At 44.4% G+C, this 23,476-nt stretch overlaps 1 protein-coding gene across 6 annotated transcripts in view; it reads right to left on the reverse strand.

Annotated features, from left to right (window-relative positions):
* IQCM (IQ motif containing M) overlaps window positions 1-23,476 on the reverse strand; it is a 1,338,699-nt gene that overhangs the window by 638,971 nt on the left and 676,252 nt on the right. For all 6 annotated transcript variants that reach the window (XM_085641647.1, XM_085641643.1, XM_085641646.1 and 3 more), the window contains 2 exons: window positions 7,077-7,503; window positions 3,041-3,165 (listed from right to left, as the gene is read on the reverse strand). In XM_085641647.1, coding sequence (XP_085497773.1) covers window positions 3,041-3,165; window positions 7,077-7,503 — 552 coding nt within the window. The remainder of the gene's footprint in view (window positions 1-3,040; window positions 3,166-7,076; window positions 7,504-23,476) is intronic.

Raw genomic sequence — 23,476 nt, forward strand, 5'->3', positions numbered from 1 at the left:
AGTGTATTACGCATTGCCTTATTTTTGCATAACGACATACCTGGTGGTTGTATTACGCATTGCATTATTTTACCTTGCAAAGTGCCTGTTTGTTGCATTACACATTGCAATCTTTTCATTGCAGAGTGTCTGATTGCTGTGTTATGCATTACAATGTTTTTACATTGCAAAAGTGCCTGATTCTAGCATTACGAACTGTATGACATGATATTAGGAGTACAGGAGAATGTTTAGAAGTGCTCATTGATACCGCCAGAACTTACAAGGTCTGGCGGGCCTAACAGCCGGCCAGGAGAAATATTACACAACCTCATATGTTGGATTCATATTGTTTGGTCTTATCGTATATCTTTTTACATAAAGTTTATGCTCGTTTTTATAAAACTCGTGTGGAGTCTATTTGTGGTGTTATCATTGGATTATTGTGAGCGTGGTTGCAAATACTTTACACATTTACTTTGAAGATAAGCCTGGCTGCTCGTGCCAAGCTACCAAGGGGGTGAGCGGGGCTATCTAAGAAGGGGACCTTCCTTTCCCTGACATTGGAACACGGGTCCCTACTTGGCCTAAGGTACCTACCTTAGCCAATCAGGGATCCCGGGTCTAACAGTATATATATATATATATATATATATATATATATATATATATATACATATGTATATTACCTACTGGCGGTCGCCAGTAGGTAGTTATAGTTAGGACCCTCTTTCCATAGGAAAACCGTAACATTCTATTTGGAATAACTTTGGCGCCGGTCGACGAATCCTCGCGAAATTTTCAAAACTAATGGGGCGCTACGCTCCGCTCCTACCCTGAAAGTCTCGGGGGGATTCGTCAAGCGGGGGCTGAGATAAAAGGGGGGTCCCAAAACGCGTTTTTCCCGTGCATTTTTCCATAGGACCTTTAGTCCGAGCTACAGCCCGAACGGCTGAACTGAATTACTTGAAATTTGGTAGAGAGGTAGTCCTCAGGTCAAGGAAGTGCCTTTTGTAGGTTTGGTGTAAATCTGTTCAGTAGATTCTGAGAAAATAGCCTTTAAATCAATATATATATCTGTGGCAGCTTACGGTGCGCTTACCGTACGCGTACGGTGGCGTGCGCGAGCGCGATTCTGATTGGCCCTTAGATCTTAGTAAACATTCGAATCGGTCGAAACCAGGAAGCGGCAGCCGCCATTTTCTCTCTTGCACTCTGACAGGGGGTTGAAAAACAAAGTGCAAATCATGTAAAGGGGCTGTTTACACAGCTCCCAAGCACCTAGCCATGTCGAGGGAGTCCCCAACGATCCCCCAAGTGAAAAAAGGAAATTTTAATTTTTTCGAAAATTTCGCCGATTACGCTTACCGTACGCGTACGGTTAGAAATAATAAAAAAAAATATATATATATATCCACATTCTCCCCACCCCGTGTGCAAATGGTGACCGAAGTGCACCTTTTGTGCATGGCTCACCAGAGAAAAAAAAAACATATATTTTACCTGTCACAACGATGCTCATCATATGACCTCCATGTGCGCACGGTGCGCGAAGCGCATCGTGCGTTCATGGCCCATGTAGCGTAACGTGGGCACGCGGTGCGCGAAGCGCACCGCGTGCTCACTGTGCGCGCACGGTGCGCGAAGCGCACCGTGCGCGCACGGAACGAACTGCGTTAAGTGGGCGCGCACGCCACAAATGGCGTAAAGTAACTTAGCATTTAAAAAACCGTACAAATTCACTGAAAAAACCATAGGTTTCACACACGTTATAGTTAGGAATTAGCATTTAAAAAACCTTGCAAATTCACTGAAAAAACCATAGGTTTCACACATGTTATAGTTAGCTGGACATTTTACTGATAAAAAACCAATGAAATTCCCCCGTTATAGTTACTGTAGGCAACTATAACTCACGCGACCGTAATCCTCTGCTGATGACATATGTGTCTTTATGAAAAAAAAATATTTGTAATATATGTATAGCTAAAATTTAATGGAAGAAGACATGGGCAAATAAGTGTCTAAATACAGTATTAGCATCAGCAGAGGATTACGGTCGCGTGAGTTATAGTTGCCTACAGTAACTATAACGGGGGAATTTCATTGGTTTTTTATCAGTAAAATGTCCAGCTAACTATAACATGTGTGAAACCTATGGTTTTTTCAGTGAATTTGCATATATATATATATATATTTGTATCTCAAACAGCACACGCACATAGTAGTCCTTAGCACTGAAGGGACTACTCTGCTCGAGGATGTGCTCCTTGTGAAAGAGCAAGCAGAATGCCGTCACTCACAGTGTTTAAAGTGGGCTGATCCAAAGCCACATGCTGTACACTGTAGTGGGGAGAAGGAAAATATGCATGACACAACACCACACCAATGATTGAAGATAGAATGGCTGAAAGTCCCTATAAGAAAGTATATTATGTATAATATATCCTGCTTTATGTATATCAGGGTAGTAAAATCAAAAGCTGTTGGCTAATGTCAGATCTAAAAATTGGTTCTCTGTTTATGCTTTCACATGGAAAGTTCGCACATGCAGACTAATATGTGTCCAATTGCAAATATAATTGTTGTGTGCAATGTACATTCATTTTTTTCAGTTTTTTGGGTGCATTTAGTGCCCACAGACTCAGTATATATCCTTTCTGAACCTACTCTAATGCCCTTTAACCTTACAAATCCAACATAAATGTCTAACGTGCCTTGTGCCAAGAAACCCTGCACACGTTTCTTGAAGTGTGTCAGAGAGGGATCGTCCGTGCATAAATTATATAATGCCAAGTAGTTATGGCTTGTTTGGTGTCTAGTATGTCACAAATTGGGGAGCGGGAAAATGGCTTGTATTTGATAATTGATACATACTTATCTGAAACAAGGGTTCGGGTCTTTGCTCATTCTAAACCTTAAGCTACCTTAAACAATAGAATTTTAGACCAGGTGAAGTCACAGACCCTTTGAACCTGCTCTGACCTGCATGCTTGTTTTGATGCAATGTCCCACAGCTCTATGAAATCGCAAGGAAAATACATTTGATTCATTCGCGTACCTGTATCTCCTGAAACATGATTCTTGTGTATTTTTGTTGTTTAGTAAATCTTCAAATTTAGAATCGGGCTTCAGAGACGGTTTTGAGTAGGTTTCCTGCGTGACTTGATCACAGCAAGCACTATCCTAAAATAAAAAAATATTTTGCATTTAGTTAAAACAAATACAATATTTGTTGCATGCTGGCACTTGATTTCTATATGCACTATATCATTAAAACATCATTTTATTATGTTGGAAAAGCTGGCCAGGTGGTACAAAAGACTTAAAACATTTTGGAAGACAAACAATTGTCATTGCTTGATCAGAGCATGCATAAGGCCTGTATTAATTACTGTTTCATTCTTACCTGCTGGAACGTTTTTTGTCCTTTTAATATTATGTGCATGCACTTCTTCATATTTATATGTGCTTTTATGGTACTTTTTAAATGAGTTAATAAAACCTACTACTACTACTGCCTGCTAAAAATAAAATAAAATCAGATTCTCAACACTTGATTGATACAGAATGAGAGGGAAGCCGTCAATACGAGGGTGGGGACTTCACAGGTAGGATTTTACAACATTCACAGATTACAGATTACCACATACAGGTTGCTGTGTAAATCGGCACATGTTAGGTAATCATATCCGGTATAGCGTACTCCATTTCATGTTAATGCTAGCTACCTGTAATGGCGGCTGATCAATGAAGATGAGAATCAGGGTGAGAGGTGTGGAATCCAGCAGTGTTTTTCCACAGCAGTAGTTCGCCTGCTTAAGAGCTGTAAATACCCACATATTGGAGAGCGTGGATTCACAGAGGTATGGACTATATACCTACCATTGAAACATAGAGATTTCTCCATGGATGGAGCGGGCAGAAGTGTCTGTGTGTCGGAGAAAGACTTAGTTTGGAGTTCAGAGCAAGGCACAGGCCAAGGCAGGATGCAAGTCTTTACACACTTTAAAGCAAAAGGATGTCCATTTCCCTACTGAGCTTCCAGGAAGGTGAAGTCAGGTGTTTGTGGAAGGTGAGCCCAGGGAAATGAATGGAGTTGAACATTTCCTTTGCAGGAGTGTAATGTTTGTAGAGCAGGTGATCCCAAAGACGTCTGAAGGAAGTATTTGGCAAGACCAGAGGTTCAAAAGAATTCCAGGGAGGGTGGAGTGAGGGATATGCACTTAAACTGAAACATGGCATCACCTTATGACCCACCACCAACGTGAACTCGTTTTCCCCCTCTTTTTTTATTAGGAAAAAAGACAGCAGCATCATTCTATTATTAAAATGTATAATTCATATTACTAGTTCATACATGTTATTCGTAATACATATTAATTTATAAACGTAATTGGAACATCGCACAGATAATAATTCATGATATGGTTTCTTCTAAATTATTGAACAATATTTAAATACTTAGTAGTAAAGCATTTCCAAATGCCAGATAATCATACAAAATGTCTCAATATATATCTTTAGCCACACTATAAAAACGTAACTATTGGATCATTTAAATATTATACACAGCAGTACTTAATTCATAGCTTCTTTGCTCTAAACCCAACACCCTCTGCCAGCTGGACCAAATTTTGTTAAACTGCTTAATAGCACCTACTCTCTTTGCATTGAGAATCTCATGGCGATATACTTTATCCATAATATTACACCAATAATTTACAGTTTGTATGTTAATCGACTTCCAATATGCCAAATCAATGATTTGGCAAACAAAGATGCTATAAAACAAAGGTGATTCAATTCAGTAGTCAAATTATGTGCACTTGACGGGAAGCCAAAAGTGCTCCCATAGGGTACCGGTGGAATCATTCTTTTCGCCCATTCACTTATTTCAGAAAAGATCCCTATTCAGAACCCATTCAATTTAGGACAGGTGAATATCATATGAACCCAGTCACCAGGCTGAGATTTACATCTAAAGCAGGAGGGATCGGCAGCATGGTACATTTTTACATTTTTTGCAGGGATATAGTAGAGCATCCATTTACAATAGAAGCTTATATGCTTAAAATTGGTCGCTCAAATAGCTTTTTTACTGAAACAATTATAATAATCCCAATGCACCATCATAATACTACAACCTGAAATATTACTTATGCTGTTAATTTGCTTCAATATTAATTTAAATCCAGATTGTTGATGTAGAAGTTACCACTTGTCGATTCCCCTGAGCCATGAAACTAAAAAAGCTTGTCCTATTTTCTCAGCCGTAACGTTCGGCTCGACCAAATTACATGAACAGGCATGTTTTATTTGAGTATATCTGAAAAAGAGTGTTGGATTCAATGATCTACGGTTGCAAGTAATTGTTTGCCAAGTGATAAAGCCATTATTGTGAATAAAAAGTCCAATATTTGCCCAACGTGTTAGTCTAGAGCGCCCCAAACTTAAACCTAAACCAACACATGCCTCTTACTTCATATGAGGGTGATAATATGGAATCCTATATTCTCTTCAAATATAATTGGTGTGTTCTACTACTATTTGAGGTGTCTTATAGCGCGTAAGTTTCAGTAGTCTTGGATTTGTAAAAAAGTAAGCCAGATTTTTTTTGCTGTTTTTAATATATTATGTAGATAGTAATTATCTCCAACAGCTATATTGTTTGATGCTAAGGTCGGCCAGCTTATAAGCGTGGCCTGATAGTACGTTTTCAGACAAGGAAGGGCTATACCTCCCTCCTCTTGAGAATAAAGAAAGTACTGGCAGCTTGGCCCTAGGACGCTTTGACTTCCATATAAAGACTGAATTTCGCCTTTTAAGGATCCAAAAAAGCCTTTCTTAGCTTGATTGGTACATTTGAAAGATCGAACAGGAATAGGGGTAATAAATTTATTTTTATAAGCGATATGCGGTCAATAATTGTAAAAGAATGTTTGTTCCCGCGATTAAGTAATGCACGAACTTTAAAGAATAAAGGAGCGTAATTTAGCACATATATACCATTATAATTTTTAGTTACCTTAATCCCAAAATAGCTAATCAGACGTGTAGCTGAAAAAGACAATTGCATAGCGATTGATAATATTTCAGGGGAGCTATTAAAAATGAAACCTTCAGATTTTACTTGATTAATTGTAAAGCCCCCCATGGCCGTGAACTCCTTATCTGGCTTTAAATATAAAACCATATCATCCGCATATCGCTTAAGTTTTGGTGCAGCTCTAACGGGTGGTTTAATGGATTGATCTGAACGAAGAGAACATGTCAAAGGTTCTATAAATAGTGCAAACAATATGGGTGACATTGGGCATCCCTGGCGAGTACCACGACTAATATATATGTCTCTCGCTGAAATATCAATAATCATTATAGTTGCCTTGGCCCCTGAATATAACGTTCGTAACATCGGCAAAAAACTAGCTGTAAAAGCAAATTTACGAAGTATTGCAAAAAGTACTTCCCACATCAACAAATCAAATGCTTTCTCAGCATCAAGAATAATGTCAGTGGCTTTAATTCTCTCCATTGAAAAATAATCTATGGTTTGTATAAAAAAAATTGTGTTGTACGTTATCAATCTCCCAGGGAGAAAGCAGTTCCCATCTCGATGAACAATATTTTGCGCTACAGCTGCCACTCTTTTGGCCATAATTTTGGTAAACAGCATATAATCAGTATTAACTAGACTAATGGGGCGGTACGTGTTTGGATCAAGTTTTGGGATCTCCTTTTTCAGAAAGCTAACTACTATGGACTCAGAGAATTAACTGGGAACACTGCATCCTTGCAAAATCTGATTAAATAAACAAACCATTAGAGTTTATACTCCCCTTCTAATGTTATGAAAGGTACTGAAAGTCAAGTCCTGTGACCAATAAAGGCACTTTGCCTGTGGCCTGTGCATGTATATGGTCACAGCTTACTTTATCTCACATGTAATGTTTCTATTCACAAAAAGTGTTAAGTGTGGGAGCCACACTTTAAAAAAAATACAAAGGATATATTTTCTGGTTGAACAAAGGAGTATATTCATTCATTCATTTAATAAGAATTAACAATTATAGATCATCAGGAAATGAAATACATACGTTTTGATGACTGTTCCCTGAAGAAGCACTCCCTTCTTTTTGGAATCCTGCAACCCAGCTCCCTTGATCACCAACATTCTGCTGTGCTTTCTCGTTATCCCCCTCCGCAGCGAACAAACCGTGCGCCCTTTTGGAAGAGGGGGTTATTTTTTTCTTCTTCCTGGTGGAACACTGAAGGTTGTCTCCAAGAGTAATTTCAGAGCCATCCAGCTTTTGGTGTTCACTTTTCCCATTAACAGGATCTAGCTTGCTCTCCCGACCAATTCCTGAAGATTTGTTGTCGTTCTTATCAGTTTTCAAGCTGATGTCATGTTCCACCTCAGAATTTGCGCTGTTGTGGTTGCTGCAAGCTGAATGTACGTTCTTCTTTTCAACTACCAGGTCTGTGTGGTTCTTTGGCGATAGACTATCGTTGTTCATTGCAACCCTAAGGATTAAAAAGCTTGTGATTAATGCAGTTGCAATGCAATAAAATATATTTCTCTAAATTAAATTTGCAGTAGATCTGCCACACAGTTTATAAACATGGAGTAGAGAATGCTTGTTTAAAGGAACTTGTTTCGTTGACACGTTTGTTGCTAACATATGACATGCATCACACCTTTGTCCATTTGGTGATTTTTTTTTTAAAACAATTTCTCCAAACTTAATTTCTCGAATGTTTCCTAATAAGCATAGGAATGTCAAACTGCTTTTTTTTCAGCCGGCCACGAGATTTTGAATGGAACCGATACTTAATGGATGTCCGTTCTGCCTGCATTGCCACAGACTCTGTTACATCAAGTGTGCTTGAAGTGGGAATTTTATGACACTCTCTTGTCAGATAATACACAAAATAATGTGAATAATAATTATTGTTTCTCAAACTGTGGAGCAGGTACTTAATTAAGCTATGCATGAAAATTCCTGTTAAGTTTTTATAAGCACTTTTAGAAATGGGGGTCTCTAGTTGGCAGTGGCTTGCTCACTGTCCAAATAGGGACCCTTGCTTCTATCCTTAGACTGGATATAATCTTTCCGCTCAGGCAGTACACAGAGAATAAGACTTCCGCCCTTCCTCTCGGAACCATCAGAGATCAGATTAGGAGTACCCCAAGGATCCTCCCTCAGCCCCACACTCTTCAACGTCTACATGGCCCCCCTCACAACCATCATCAGAAAGCACTGACTCACCATCTTCTCCTATACTGATGACATCCAGCTCATTCTCTCCCTCACCAAGGAACCCGACATCACCAGGTGCAATTTCCAAGAAGGGATGAAAGTCGGTACGACCTGGATGAGCAACAGCTGCCTGAAGCTCAACGTGGAGAAAACTGAAGTCCTCATTCTCGGCTCCACCCCCTTCGCATGGGACAACACCTGATGGCCCCTCACCCTCAGAAACCCACCCACCCCAAAGGGCCAGACATGCAACCTCTGCATCATACTCGACTCTTCACTCACCATGAATCGCTAGATCAATGCCGTATCCTCCGCATGCTTCAACACCCTCCGCATACTTTGCAAGACGTTCAAGTGGACCTCCCCCCGACTCCAGGAAAACCATCACCCACGCACTCATCACCAGCAGATTAGACAACAAAAAACGCTCTTTATGCCGGAATCAACAAAAAACTCCTCCCCAAACTCAAGACCGTCCAGAACGCCGCAGCCAGACTTTTCCTAGATATCCCACAACATGACCACATCACCCAACATCTCTGCGATCTCCACTGGCTCCCTGTTGAAAGAAGAATAACCTTCAAACTGCTCACACTCGCCTACAAAGCCCTCCACAACACCGGACTGCAATACCGTTACAACCGAATTTCCTTCCTAGCCCCCAAGAGAAACTTCCGCTCAGCTGACCTCGCCTTAGCCACCGTCCCTCGTTTCTTCAGGACCAAAGCAGGGGGAAGATCCTTCTTCTACTTCCCAGACAAGACCTGGAACAAACTCCCCCTTCACCTCAGACGAAGCCCGACACTGCACCAATTCAGACAGGACCTCAAGACCTTGTTCTTCGAATGACCCCCAACGGAGCTGCTCACCTCCCCCTCCTTCAGCGCCTTGAGACCCTCACAGGTAGGTGGTGCGCTCTACAAGACCATGATTGTTTGATTGATTGATAGTCAGGGTAAAGGGATTATACAGCTAAAATAATCCCGCTTACCCCCTTGGTAGCTTGGCATGAGCAGTCAGGCTTATCTCACAGGCAATGTGTAAAGCATTTGTACAAAACACAGTCAGTAGCACAGGGAAAACACAAAAAAAATGGACAACACACCAGTGTAGATAAATAGACAATATGTATCTAATCAAAACAAGACCAAAATGACAAACATCCAACATACACAAGCAAAGATAGGAATTTCTTAAGAATATCTAAAAAATACAGTTCCATGAAGTCAACAGCGCCAACTGCAGCTATCACTGGGTCGTGACCAACAAATCCAATAGTTCAGTCCTACGTCAATGGAGTCAAGGGCTGGCTATTGCATCAGGGAAGACCCACAAACAGTATCTTGGAGTTGAAAAGGCCTCGAGGAACATGTGATGATGTAGAGAGGTAAGGCGTCGCGGGCGTCTGTGCTGCAAGTCGGTGCAAAAGTCGGGGAGTCCTTGAAGTCACACACATTGCATATCAGACTCCATGGCTGACATCGTCATTGCCAGGGCTGCGGTGTCATCACGGGCGGTGTGTTGTGCACTTCACGATGTGGTCTCTGTGGGTTGGTTGCAGGTAGCAGAGTCAGTCGACCCGGGGCTGCGGTGTCATTGCGGTCGGTGTCTCGTGCTCCTCATGAGGCGGTGACTGTGGCTTAGGTTCAGGCAATAGCATCAGGTGACGATGTCGGAGTCAATGATGCTGTCATCAGCAGACCAGGGGCTGCAGTGTCATCAAGGGCAATAACCATAGCTACTGTGCAGACAGTGGCTTTGTGGTGGTGTGAAGCTGCAGCGTTGAGACCAGGTCTGCGGTGTTGTCAAAGTCAGTTGCCACGGTGCAGGCAGCCGTGTTGATGACAATGTGAATTGGCGGCTTTGGTGAGACCAGGGCTGCAGTGTCGTCGAGGTCAGTGCTGCGCTCACCCAGTGAGCGGTAACCACGGCATCGGTGATAGTGTTGGGAATCCTTTTATTGAGGTTAGTTGAATGGGCACTTGCCAGGTTGACATGGCAGTTTAAAACTGCACTCACAGACACTGCAATAGCAGACCTGAGACAAGTTTACAGGGCTACTCATGTGGGTGGCACAACCAGTGCTGCAGGCCCACTATTAGCACTTGGTTTACAGGACCTGGACACACCAACTGTGCTTTACTAGGACTTACCAGTAAATCAAATATGCCAATCGTGGATAACCAATCAGATTTACAATTTACAAAGAGAGCATATGTACTTTAGCACTGATCAGTAGTGGTAACGTGCCAGAGTCCTAAAGCCAACAAAAACAGGTCAGAAAAATAGCAGGCAAAATGTTTGGGGATGAACCCGCAAACAAAAGGGTCTGGTCCAACACAACCCCCCACCAGCCTAAAGCCAGGGGAGACCAATCAATACCTTGACAGACGTCACCGATTGGGGCGATAGAACATGGACCCTGGCTTGCAACAACAGGGGTATCCCAGTTCTAGGCCTTTCTGAACCCAGTTGGATCCCTCTGTCCATACTCTCAGGACCCACTAGCTAACCGATGTGGAACCTTTCTCTTCAATTGGGGGCCCTTCTGTGCAGCACCTAACCTTACTTGGCTCACAGATGTCTTCCAGTAGGCAGACAGTAGTGTGAGTAAGTCCACCCAAGGGGGGCGAACTCCTTTCCCCCTCTGGTGCAACTCTGTCTACCAGGACAGCAAGCCACAATGGCTACTGACAGCTGTCAGTGATGAGAGCCAGGCCTCAGGCTTCTCAGCGCTCTCTAACCTCTGGCATCTGAGAGTGGGGGTGGGCAGTAGCCCCAGGTGCTTGGCATCCTTTGTCCACTTTCCCTCCTGCCAGTTCAGGGGTGGCGTCCTGACACTGGTCCACCAGCCCAGGGTCTGTACCCTGATGCTGGACAGGAGACTGGGGTGGGCTCTCTCACACCCCTTTCTAACTTCTGGGGTCCTATACCCTCCACTGTGGAGAGGCACCCCAGACTCCAGAACTGTCAAGGCACCTGTGACAAGTGTCCTAAACAGTTCACCTTCCAGTTCTGGGGTGCTATCCCACAACTGGTCTCCCAGCCCAGGGTCTGTACCCTTAGGCTGGACAGGAGTCAGGGGTAAGGCTTCCCTCTCCCCTGCCTGCCCCCCTCACCTTCCCACATGGAGTGGTACCACCAGAAGACAAAACGGTAGGGACATGCTACCGCTATTTTTCAGATCAAAATTTCAGTGGTATCTCCCGACCATAGCACAGTGTTCTGCTCAAAGCAGACAACTTGTCGAAGGGGAGGCAATTCTTATGTCCTGGCCTCTGTCAAATTTGGAACACACTTCCTAGCCATATCTCAGAAATAGATAATCATCTCTCTTTCAGGAAGTGTCTGAAAACATGACTTTTTGCCTGCCAGGATCGCTCTCAGGGATTGTAATTTATATGCAGTCCAGTCTTTTCATAGGGATGTTTTGGTTTCTAGCTCCTTGATATGTCTGGTTAATTGTGTGCTTTATACATTTAATTTAATTTAATTCATTCTAACATAGTGGTGATTGGGCTGTGAAAATGTCTCCTTGGGGTACATGGTTGCATCACATGATTGTGAAGTGTGTGGTAAGTGGGTAAAGTGGGATCAATCAATCAATCAATCAATCAGTGACACTTATAGAGCGCGCTACATACCCGTAGGGTCTCAAGGCGCTGGGGAGGGGTGGTGCCGCTACTGCTCGAACAGCCAGGTCTTCAGCTTCTTCCTGAAGGAGAGGTGGTCTTGGGTCAGGCGCAGGTCGGACGGGAGGGAGTTCCAGGACTTGGCGGCCAGGTAGGAGAAGGATCTTCCTCCTGTAGTCGCTCTTCGGATGCGGGGGACAGCGGCGAGGGCGTGGTTAGCTGATCGGAGGTGGCGTTTGGGAGCGTAGAAGTTGACTCGGCTGTTGAGGTAGCTCGGGCCTTGGTCGTGTAGGGCTTTGTGTGCGTGGGTGAGGAGGCGGAATGTGATTCTCTTGTTGACGGGGAGCCAGTGAAGGCCTCTCAGATGTCCGGAGATGTGGCTGGATCGTGGGATGTCGAGGATGAGTCTGGCTGAGGCGTTTTGGATCCGCTGGAGTCTCTTCTGGAGCTTGGCGGTGGTCCCGGCGTAGAGGGCGTTGCCGTAGTCCAGTCGGCTGGTGACGAGGGCCTGGGTGACGGTCTTCCTGGTCTCTGTGGGGATCCACCAGAAGATCTTCCGTAGCATGCGTAGGATGTTGAAGCACGCCGAGGAGACGCTGTTGACTTGTCTGGTCATGGAGAGGGAGGAGTCCAGGATGAAGCCCAGGTTTCGTGCATGGTCAGTTGGTTTGGGTGCGGTGCCCAGGGCGGGGGGCCACCAGGAGTCGTCCCAGGCGGAGGGTGAAGGGCCCAGGATGAGGACTTCCGTCTTGTCCGAGTTCAGTTTCAGGCGGCTGGTCGTCATCCACTCGGCTACCTCTTTCATCCCTTCGTGCAGGTTGGCTCTGGCGGCGGCGGGGTCGTTGGTCAGGGAGAGGATCAGCTGTGTGTCGTCGGCGTAGGAGATGATGCTGAGGTGGTGTTTGCGTACGATGGCCGCGAGGGGGCTCATGTAGACGTTGAAGAGGGTGGGGCTCAGGGATGATCCTTGGGGGACGCCGCAGATGACTTCGGAGGCCTCTGACTTGTACGGTGGTAGGCGGACTCGCTGTGTTCTTCCGTTGAGGAAGGAGATGATCCATTCCAGCGCCTTGTCCTGGATTCCGATGTTGCTGAGGCGCCGTATTAGGGTGCGGTGGCAGACCGTGTCGAATGCCGCGGAGAGGTCTAGGAGGATGAGGGCCGCTGTTTCTCCGTTGTCCATCAGGGCTCGGATGTCATCTGTGGCGGCGATGAGGGCGGTCTCGGTGCTGTGTTTGGCTCGGAAGCCGGACTGTGAGGGGTCGAGGGATCCGTTCGTCTCGAGGAAGGCGGCCATCTGCTTGTTGACGGTCTTCTCGATGACTTTGGCTGGAAACGGGAGAAGCGAGATGGGGCGGTAGTTCTTGAGGTCGGTGGGGTCCGCTGTTGGTTTCTTGAGTAGAGCGCTGAGTTCGGCGTGTTTCCAGCTTTCAGGGAAGATGGCGGTGTCGAAGGATGTGTTGATGATGTCTCTCAGGTGGGGTGCGATGACAGCGTCGGCCTTGTTGAAGACGTGGTGAGGGCAGGGGTCGGTTGGTGATCCGGAGTGGATGGAGTTCATCGTGCGGATGGTGTCTTCTGTGCTGATCGGGGTCCAGGCGTGGAGGGTGGTGGTGGGGGGGGGTGGCTGGTCGGCCGTGGTGTGCGTTGGTTGGTTGTTGAAACTGCTGTGTATGTCCGTGATCTTGTTGTGGAAGTATGAGGCGAGGGAGTTGCAGAGGTCTTGTGATGGGGTGATGTCGTTGTTTCCTGCGTTGGGGTTGGAGAGCTCTTTCACGATGTTGAAGAGTTCCTTGCTGTTGTGTGCGTTGTTGTCCAGCCGGTCCTTGAATGCTGTTCTTTTGGCGGCGCGGATCAGCTGGTGGTGTTTCCGGGTGGCCAGTTTGTAGGAGGTCCTGTTGTCCGGTGTCGGGTCCCTTTTCCAGACTTTCTCGAGGGCTCGGCAGTTCTTCTTGGAGCTCTTGAGTTCGTCGGTGAACCATGGGGCCTTCTTGCTGCCGGGTCTGTTGGGCGGGGTCCTCAGCGGGGCGAGCTCGTCCGCGCAGTTGCTGATCCACTTCGTGATGTTATCGGCGGCCTGGCTGGGGTTCGCTGAGCTGGCCGGAGGGTGTTGGCTCAGGGAGGTTGCGAGCTGGTCTGCTGTGATCTTGTTCCAGCTTCTGCGGGCGGTGTGTTGCTGGTGTTGGTGGGTCGTCGTTCTCTTGAAGGTGAAGTGGACGCAGCTGTGGTCCGTCCAATGAAGCTGTGTAGGCTCAGAATAGTTGTGTGATTTATTTTAAGCACTACACTGTGGGGATGTTATAATTATACATTTTCCCCCAAAAATGTAAAGAGCATTAATGATAGGGTGTTAACATTATGTTTGTCTGACCACGTAGATTTATAAAACATGTGCATTCACTTACAGACGTGGGGCGTGAGGAGGTAGTAATATTATATTAGATGCGCATTTAACATGGGCATGTAGTGTGAGGCATATGCCCAGGCAGGGAGAGAGGATACATTTCTGTTAGATATGGTTTTGTGTATATAAACTTTATATTAGTTCTTTTTAATTAATGCAATTAAAATAGTTTCAAAAGTTGTATGCACCTTATATTTTGTTGTACATTTATTTGTTTTTCATCCACTATTGTCACATAGATTCCCAGGCCTTCGAACAGCAGAGTCCTTTCTATAGAGTAAGTTTTGTGTTTGTTGTGGGTAGGGTTTGGCTATTTATCCACTTTTTGCTCCAACTCAAGAGTGGAGGAGGATCCATCATGTTTCCATTGACGGCAATTGCACGCTAAATATGGCGGATGTAGTAGTGGCTTCCATTTCTCCCTCTGTTGTCTTTCGGTTATACGCCATCAACAGAGTACAGAAAATGAGGCAGAGGTGGTGGATGGTTGACGGCCTTGAGTCCATCATACTACCATACTCTATATATGACAGGCGACCTCCATGGACGTGGAAGGGTAAACAGACGATGTTTATGGCCAATCTGAATCCACCAAGCTCTAACTCAAGCCCAAAATAATTTGCCTTCATTGCTTACAAATTCCAGAGCTTTCATTAACGAGACTTAGGGTTGAGGTTGATGAAAACCATGAGTAGTGTAGACTAGGATCCACGTCATTCGAAAAATTAAAGCGTTCATTGTTCGTCTGTAAACAGTGTGATACAAACGGCGCATTTGTGACAGTCACGGTCATTGGTCCTTCAAGGAAGCAATAAACGTCTGTCTAACTTGGTGGATCCCAAGTGTCCTGTCGTAAGTTGCTAACTTGGCAGCAGCTGGCAGGCAGCTAAAGGGAACTGACTAGGCTATAACAGAGCAGTGGTTTGACGATGCTTCCAGTTGCTCTTACCAGTGAGCAATCTAACTGATTCATCACGGATGGGCATGGCCTTCAATGCACCATTTTACATTGACTTATTCTAGTGATTAGTTTAAAAATATGTTTTATTAACTCAAGAAGTTTTATTTAATGTAAGATGTCTAAAAAACCCAAGATAATAAATCATTTTTATAGATTATAGAGTCAATTTTCGTAATTATTTTTGCATTGCAAGGATTTTAAATATGCAATAAAAAGAATTGAATTATTAAAGAAGCATGCTCTGTAAATCTTAAATAGGTTTTGAAACAGGGAAGCCCGAGTGTTACACATTGACACTATCCCTTGACGGTGGGCCCTGTGTACTAGCAATGATGAAGTTCACAGATTAATAAAAGTGCCTGCCATCAGGAAATTATGTGTTTTGTTTCTCACAGCATCCACTTTGGCAAGACGGTGTCGATTTTAAAACACTTTGATTGCTCTAGTGCACATTTTCTGAACAGCTACCTCTGTACGGCTCTACATAAATCATCTTAAAATATATAAATACCCACGTAAGGCTATTGCAGCACTATAGGCGTGGCCTAGCAAGATGGCTGGATAGCAGCCCTTCACCCATAATAAATGACATATCATTTGCAACCCTAAGGTCAGCTCCATAACCAAAAACAGTAAGGAAGTGATGTCCGTGTGCACAGGGCTTTAAGTGGGCCGGGTCTCACTGGTGCTCAGGACCAGCAGGTTTTTAAAAGGGGCCTCGAAACGGGTCTCTATCGGGCTCTGTTTTGTGCTCTGGCACAGGCGGTCTGTGTTTTTTTCGGGACTGCAGTGACCGCAGGCACATCGTTGTGCGCTGCTCACACTGCTTACTTCTCACTAGTGGAGAAGTTAAGGAATGACGTCATGCCAGGTGAGCGTTGAAGGGGAAGGGAAATCCTTTAAAGAGAGTCATTTTCTCTCTGGATTTCCCTTCTCTTTTTCATACTCAGGTACTACAGTGTGCAGTTTGGGTTAGATGAGAGTTGGAGAACGGTAAAATGAGGCTGAGTGAATGCCCTCCTCACCAACATAATTGGGTGTGACGTGGAGAGAGACAATGAACGATAGAAGAGAAAGCAAGCCCAGATGATGAAGTAAGTGCTGGAACCTAGGGCTCAACACTCTGGTGAGACACAGTGTTTGAAAGTGTGGTGCTCAGTCTGTGAGATGCAGGTCAGATTTAGCTGTCCAAAAATGACACTAGGAGCTCAAGGTCAAGAAGAGGTGATGTGATCCTTGCGTTTTTCTGCATAAGTACCCCCGATTGCATTTTATAAATTCATGAATTCGAAGGCACAGTTCCTTCTATAGTTCTCACTATTGATTGAAAATGTCTAACAAATAAAATTTGTTTCATGACAGTTTAATATCACATCATTTATTAATATATATGTATTCATGTAATTGTAATTGAATTTGTAAGGCGCAACAGCTGCCCAAAAAGGGTTTCCCGGCGCCAGCCAGACCAAGGAATAAGCAACCACTGAAGGATTATTGGTTAAAAAGCCATGTTTTTAGGGACTAATGAAATTGGACAAACACCGTTTCATTACGAATCGAAGTGGGCAGAGAATTCCATAGGGAGGGACCAAGATATGCGAACGATCAACCACCCATCCGAGATAGTTTGACCCTAAGTACAGTAAATTTACCCTGAGTAGATGAGCGGAGACAGCTAGAAGGCATATAGGGGTTCACCAGGGACTGCAAATACTGAGGGGCCACGCCTTTTTTTATTTTAAACATATAGCTCAGGCCTTTAACTTAATACGGTTCTCCACCTTGAGGCAGTGAGTGCAGGTCCCGCAGGTGGCCGTAAACAGAAATAGCTGTAGGAATCCGGCGAAGAAGTCTAGCAGCCGAGTTCTGGACCAACTGTAACCTGCAAGTCACCACCTTGTTGGCCCCCAGATAAAGAACATTTCTGTAGTCCAGTCGAGAGGTGACAAGCGCCTGGACTACTGTTATCTAGGCAGGCTCAGGCAACATCCAAATGATCTTGTTTAGCCATTTTAAGATGGTAAAGCATGTAGCTGCAACTTTAACAGCTTGATGTTGCATAGTCAGTGAATCATCAATGATGACACCTAAATTACAGACTTGGCAGGAGGGTTGAGGAAGTGCCCCATCACAGTAGGCCAATGTTGGGGCCCCCAAAGGTTCTTGTTTTTTCCTAAGAGCAAGACCTCAGTCTTCTCTCTGTTGAGTTTAAGATAATTAGCCTGCATCCATGAGGCAATCTTGCTCAAGCCCACCTGGAGGAGGGAGGTGTCTGCTTCACTCTCTACAGACAACAAAAAAATTATCTGAGAGTCGTCCGCGTAGGAGAATAGGGACAGTCTGGCCTCTTCGGCAACATCTGCCAAAGGTCTGACGTACAGATTGAAAAGAAGAGGACTAAAAATGGAGCCCTGAGGTACCCCATAAGGTGAAGTAAGGCTATCGGAGCTGGCAGTGGGGGAGGACACTTGGAAAGTCCGATTGGCAAAGAAAGAAATAAGCCAATCGAGAGCTGAGTCGCAGATGCTTAGCGACCTCAAGCTTGCCAGTAACATGGTATGAGACACCGTGTCAAAGGCAGCGCTTAAATCAAGCAATATAAGGGCCACGGTGTCTCCAGCATCTAGATGTTTACGCAATCTTTCCGTCACCCCAAGAAGCGTGGTTTCAGTAGAAAAACCAGCTCTGAAGCCCAATTGAGATGAGTGAAGGATATTTTGTGATTTCACAAAATTTGACAGCTGCACATGTATGTGCTTTTCTAAAATCTTAGAAAAAACTGGTAGCAAGGAGATAGGCCGATAGTTAGAAGGCGGATCGGGATCCGCGTTGGCCTTCTTCAAAATGGGGAGCACCATCGCGTGCTTCCACTCTAATGGAACTCTAGCCTCCAGGAGGGAAGCATTCAAAACGTCCATGATAATTAGTAGAGATGCCGGCTCAAGCTGTTTAAGCACAGAAACAGGAAGAGGGTCCCTATGTGATCCTGATTTGATACTGATTTAAAAAATATTTAAAGAAATCAAAGTTTAACTGAGGCCATATAGCCAATCTGTTTTTGGGGGCACAAGGCAACTTCTACTGATCGGGTTGAGTATTTTCGCCTAGTAACAGTGTAGTTAACTGTGAGGAGCTTATGTTTTGCAGTGCAGGGGGGCTATTGCTCTGGGAGCTCACTATGTCTGAATATATTTTCCTTACCTTATGGAGAAAGAATTTAGCCAGAACTTGGCATTGACAAATGTTAAGTGAGGGCGGCCTGGGTTGAGTTTTGGAGCCTGAGAGCTTCTTGACCACGCTAAAAAGTGTCTTGGAGCAATTCATGTAATATATAATATGTGCCTGAATTTTGTGAAAGTGTATCAAAATTAATATGTTAATTCTTGCACTTTACATCATTCTGCAAGAGATTTTAAAAATAACCCAAAAAGTGAATTTAAGCTTGTTACAGCTCTGTATATTAGGCAGAGAGAACTCTTCAACTTTCTGGAGGACTTGGAAGACTTGGGAGGGTTTGTGCAGTTGAAGCTGTAAACATCCTCAGTGAAGGCCATAGGCTTCTAACAGCTAGTTTGGGGAACACTATAAAATGAAATGCAGAGGGAGAGAACGACTTTCTCAAAGTACAGATTAAAGGTAGGTTGTTTGGCTAAGGTATACTGCTAGGAGGCCACCTCAAGAAACGTAGACAGGCACTTTTGATGCTAAGACAGATCAGCCTGGGGCTTGAAGGAAGTGTTCGTAGAACAGAGAATGATTAGAATCATACAACTGGATGAATTTATGAAATACTATTACAGTGTTGCTATTCTTATATACTGCTTATTGATTGCATTTATTACCACTACTTTGTTTATTTTCATTATTATATCTACACACATTATCTGCACTAGATTAGGATGTTGATTTAAATAAAGGTTTAAAATATATTCATATAGTGTCTATTCTTGTGTTTGTGTCCATTCATAGTGAAATGAGCTTGGAGCTCACTAACACATGGGATGCCACCCTGCTGCTAAACAGACCTTGGAGGGATTAGCACATATGAAGAAGGTGCCCTAGACATGGCAAACATAGGCTGTTATGTATCGTGAATAGAATATGAAGCAAGCCCTGGAATGAATTAGGAAATACTGATTCAACCCACTGATGATGCTCATGGAAAAAGAGCAAAAGCAGAGCTAAGCATGCCAGAAAAGAATAGGAGATGAAGATAAAGGCCAAGGAAAATGTGAAGATAAAGATAAAATAATCATATGTGACATTACTGTGATAGAGAGAGGAACCAAGCAATAGACAACCGTTAACAGCTTCTGGATGACCAACAGAAGCAGAAATCACATGCAGTTGATGAGAGAGACAGTGACAAAGTGGGCATAGGTGAGATTCATCTTTCACAGTGAGATACTGTGCAATGAGCTTGAGCATGAAGAAAGACAGTGAACAAGTTCAATCTAAGGAGGACCGTTGTTCAATTCATGGTGACACAGAGTAGAACAGAAACAAATCAAAGACAATAAATAGCTCCCAGGGAGAAGCTGGAACAGAAACATCTTCCAAAGATATTATATTGTCAATTCCACACTTCAGGGCTGCTCTGCAATTGAACATGTGTCCATGAAAGTAAAACTACTGAGAATAGAAATGAGAAAGATATCAGAGAGAGTGGATAACATGGAAGAATCAATAGGACTGTTACAACAAGAAATTAAATATCTACAAGACACTGCTAGTTCCTTTGTATCTTTAACATGAAAGCCACAGGAAAATGCATAAGATGCAGAGGGCCTGTCCCAAAGAAACAACCTCCAGATTCTTTGCTTTCCAGAATGAGTAAAGAGACTGTCTTCAGAGAATTTCCTGACAGATAGGTTACTGAACACATCGAAGCCCAAGGGCCTGCCTTGCCTCTTAAAAACAGGGAAAATGGGGCGTGGCTTGGACGCCGACTGGAATGGCCGCCTGACTTTGGAGCTCCGCAACACCGGGACGGACTTTCAACCCGTTCGGAGGCGTTCCTGCATTTTTTCCGTTTCTTTTGGCGGTTCCCAGCATCGGAGCGTGATGTGCACCTGGTGAGGTCTGGGGGTCCGCTCTTCTGTGAAAAATGCCTCATTTTCGCCGAATCTGCTAATCGCCTCAGCGCGTCTGCCATTTTGGGATGATTTTACGATGCCACCGCGTCTGAGGGGAATGCCTCTACTGTGGCTCTCTGCTACTCCCTGAGTCTGTCACATCTGCTTCAACGCTTCAGAGAGGTGATTTAAATTGATATCTACATTATGTGGGCGCATAAAGATAGATTTTGCACCAGAGACTCTCTTGCTGTGACATTTACACAATTTTAATGAAACGTCGCAGAATTTGTTTCCTTTCAGCCAAATCTCATATGGCGCTAAATCTACTATTGGGCAACGTTATTTAATCACCAATCCTGTATGAACTGTTTCTGGTGGCTGCATCAGGGGGATATGTCATTTGGCTCCACGTGGTCTCTTTATTCATGCCAGCTTCTGAGACTTCTTGTGACTCCTGTAAGCGGTTGGCTTCGTGCTGAAGATGTGATGGCCAGACTTCGTTTTTCTGCAAGTGATTCGCCCATTCATATCTCTTGATGTAAGTCCCTCAGCGCGACCGCCATTTTGTATTATGCGCGATGTCCGCTTGTCGCTGAGGTGATTACAGTCATGATCTTCCTGCTCTTTCTCCAGTCACTGGTCTGTACTCTAGGCAACTAAGGACCTCTCCTTTGTGTTTTGCGCCCTGTCAGTGTGCTATGCTTCCAACTTACTCCTCATGTTGGCGCTCCGTTTTCTGAGACCTCTGCCTTCATGCTTTCCTCGCAATATGCCGCATATGCTGTGCTCTTCAATGATAACCTACTTCAGTTCCAAGGCATAAGACTTATTTTTCTAGTTCCTTTTTTGCAAGTATGCTCACCAAGTCTTAGTGCACACGGCTTTCGCGCCCACTGGTGATCTCCTGGTTATTACTGGAAACATCTTCTAACATCTGCTGGCATTACCTCCAGGTCCGGGGTTTCTTCATGATTTTTCCAAGTGTCCTCTGCTACTCCTGATGACCACTGGGCTCTTCAGACTGGACATATTGACATTCTCTGCTTTTGAGTGCAGGTCGTTGTGTTGGTTTGCTTCTTTGCCTTCTGGTCACTGTCACTGGCACGTTTAGGCTTCTATGGGCAAGCTACGCAACCCAAAGTTTGTCTTTGTGCCCTCGAAGACTCCACATTCCTCTGCCTCCTCCTCATCAACAGGTCATTCTCCTCATCCTCCTTCCACGGATCAAATGGCGACAACAGCCTCCACCCGCTCTTCTCCATCACAACTTACCTCCTGTAAGTCTTCTCCTCCTGCCTCCTTACCTAAGCGCTTGAAGCAGGACTCCTCTCCTCCTCCACCCGAGTCATCTCCACCCCCTATATCTATGGAGTTGATACTTGAGGAGATTCGCGCTTTGCGCCCGTTCGTGGAGGAGACTAATACTAAGATGCAGCTTTTTGAGGCCAAATGGTCAACTATGGAGGCTCGTGTTTCTTCTGTGGAGCAGCAGGTTCCAGAAATTCAGTCAAATTCTCAACGCATCTCCTCTCTGGAAAAATCTCTTCTCGCCCTTCAACAACACACTGAAGACTTGGAAAACAGGAACAGGAGGAATAACCTACGCGTTTATGGCCTGCCGGAATCCTTGGAAGGAGATGATCCTGTCACGTTTTTCTCTTCTTTCCTTCTGAAATTGTTGGACCTTCCTGCTACTACCTCTCTCAGTATCCAACGAGCCCATAGACTTGGCCCTCGCTCCTCCTCCTCAACCAAACCGCGAGGGGTCATCATCCTCTTCCTCAAATTTACGGATCTCCTTCTGGTCCTCTCCACAGCTCGAGCGAAACGCCAAGTGTCCTGGATGGGTCAGAGAGTTTTTCTCTCTCAGGATGTCTCTAATGTCACTGCTGCAAGAAGAAAATAATTTCTATCTCTTCGTGCTCCTCTGCGCTCTATGGGAGCTAGATATGGCCTTTTTCACCCTTGTACCTTCAAGGTAACTCATCAAAACAACACCTGGACTTTCCAAGACCCGGCTGAACTTAAGAATTTCATTCACATTCAGACTAATGCTGGCATGGACACATCCAATCCTCCTACTGGTTGACTATTTACTTGTTTGGTTTTTTCTCCTTACAGGTTCCTGCTGGAATTTTTTCCCTCCTTGTTTGATTCTTCTTCTGCCTGATGTGATTGTATAATGGTTGTCGTTTGGGTTTTCTGTTTTGCATACAATTGTTTGTTTTTGTACTGTTTACCTCCCCATGACTTCTGCATAACATGTTTCTTTTTCCCTCCCTTAGATTTTCTGTTCGATCAACCCTCTTGTAGTCCTCTTCGTATCATATGATCCGTCTTCCTCATATTCCGTCCTGGTGCGGTGTGTTGCTCTCCGGCTTGGGGGGCTGTTCTTGTCGAATCCTCCCACACCCCATCGTCATCTTGTCATCTCCCTTCCCCCTTCAGGTATGTTTTCCTCAGTCATCCGTTTTGGATATGTACTGTCTCTTCTTCTACTCCTCTTTTCCTCCCTTTTCCTTTCTTTCCTTTTTCCTTGTTCTTCTTTTACTATGTCTTCTGACTTTCTTTTGTCTTGCTCTTTTCTTTCACTCGCTTGTTATTCTCCTTTATGGCGTTTTTGGTTCTATGTCTTTTCTCTGTTCCTTGCACATTTTATTGTTATTTAATTCAAAGTTATCTCATGGAATGTGAAAGGTTTTGTTAGCCCTATTAAACGGCAGAGAGTGCTTTCCCATCTAGCCTCTTACACTCCTGACTTAGTTCTTTTACAAGAAACTCATCTTTCTGAGGCGGAGTCTCTTAAGTTAAAAAGAGGCTGGGTGGGAAAGGTTTTATTTGCTCCTACATCTAACAAAAAGAATGGTGTGGCCATTTTGTGTCACAAGAAGCTCAAATGTAAAGTTCTTTGTCAAAAAAATGATACCGAGGGTCGTTGGGTCTTAGTCAAACTGTTAATCAACTCTGTATCTCTGACGGTTTTTAATGTATATGGCCCCACTCATCCTGACTGTAATTTTTGGCCTCTAATAACTTCTAAGTGCTTTCAATACAGTGATTCCCTGTTCATTCTGGGGGGGGACTGTAATCAAATTGTTGATCCGTTTCTCGATCGCAAATCCTCTGCCCGCTTCACCCCCCACAAATCACATACACAATTC

This window comes from Triturus cristatus, chromosome 2_2 (assembly GCF_964204655.1).
Source record: "Triturus cristatus chromosome 2_2, aTriCri1.1, whole genome shotgun sequence".
In the NCBI taxonomy this organism is placed as follows: domain Eukaryota; kingdom Metazoa; phylum Chordata; class Amphibia; order Caudata; family Salamandridae; genus Triturus; species Triturus cristatus.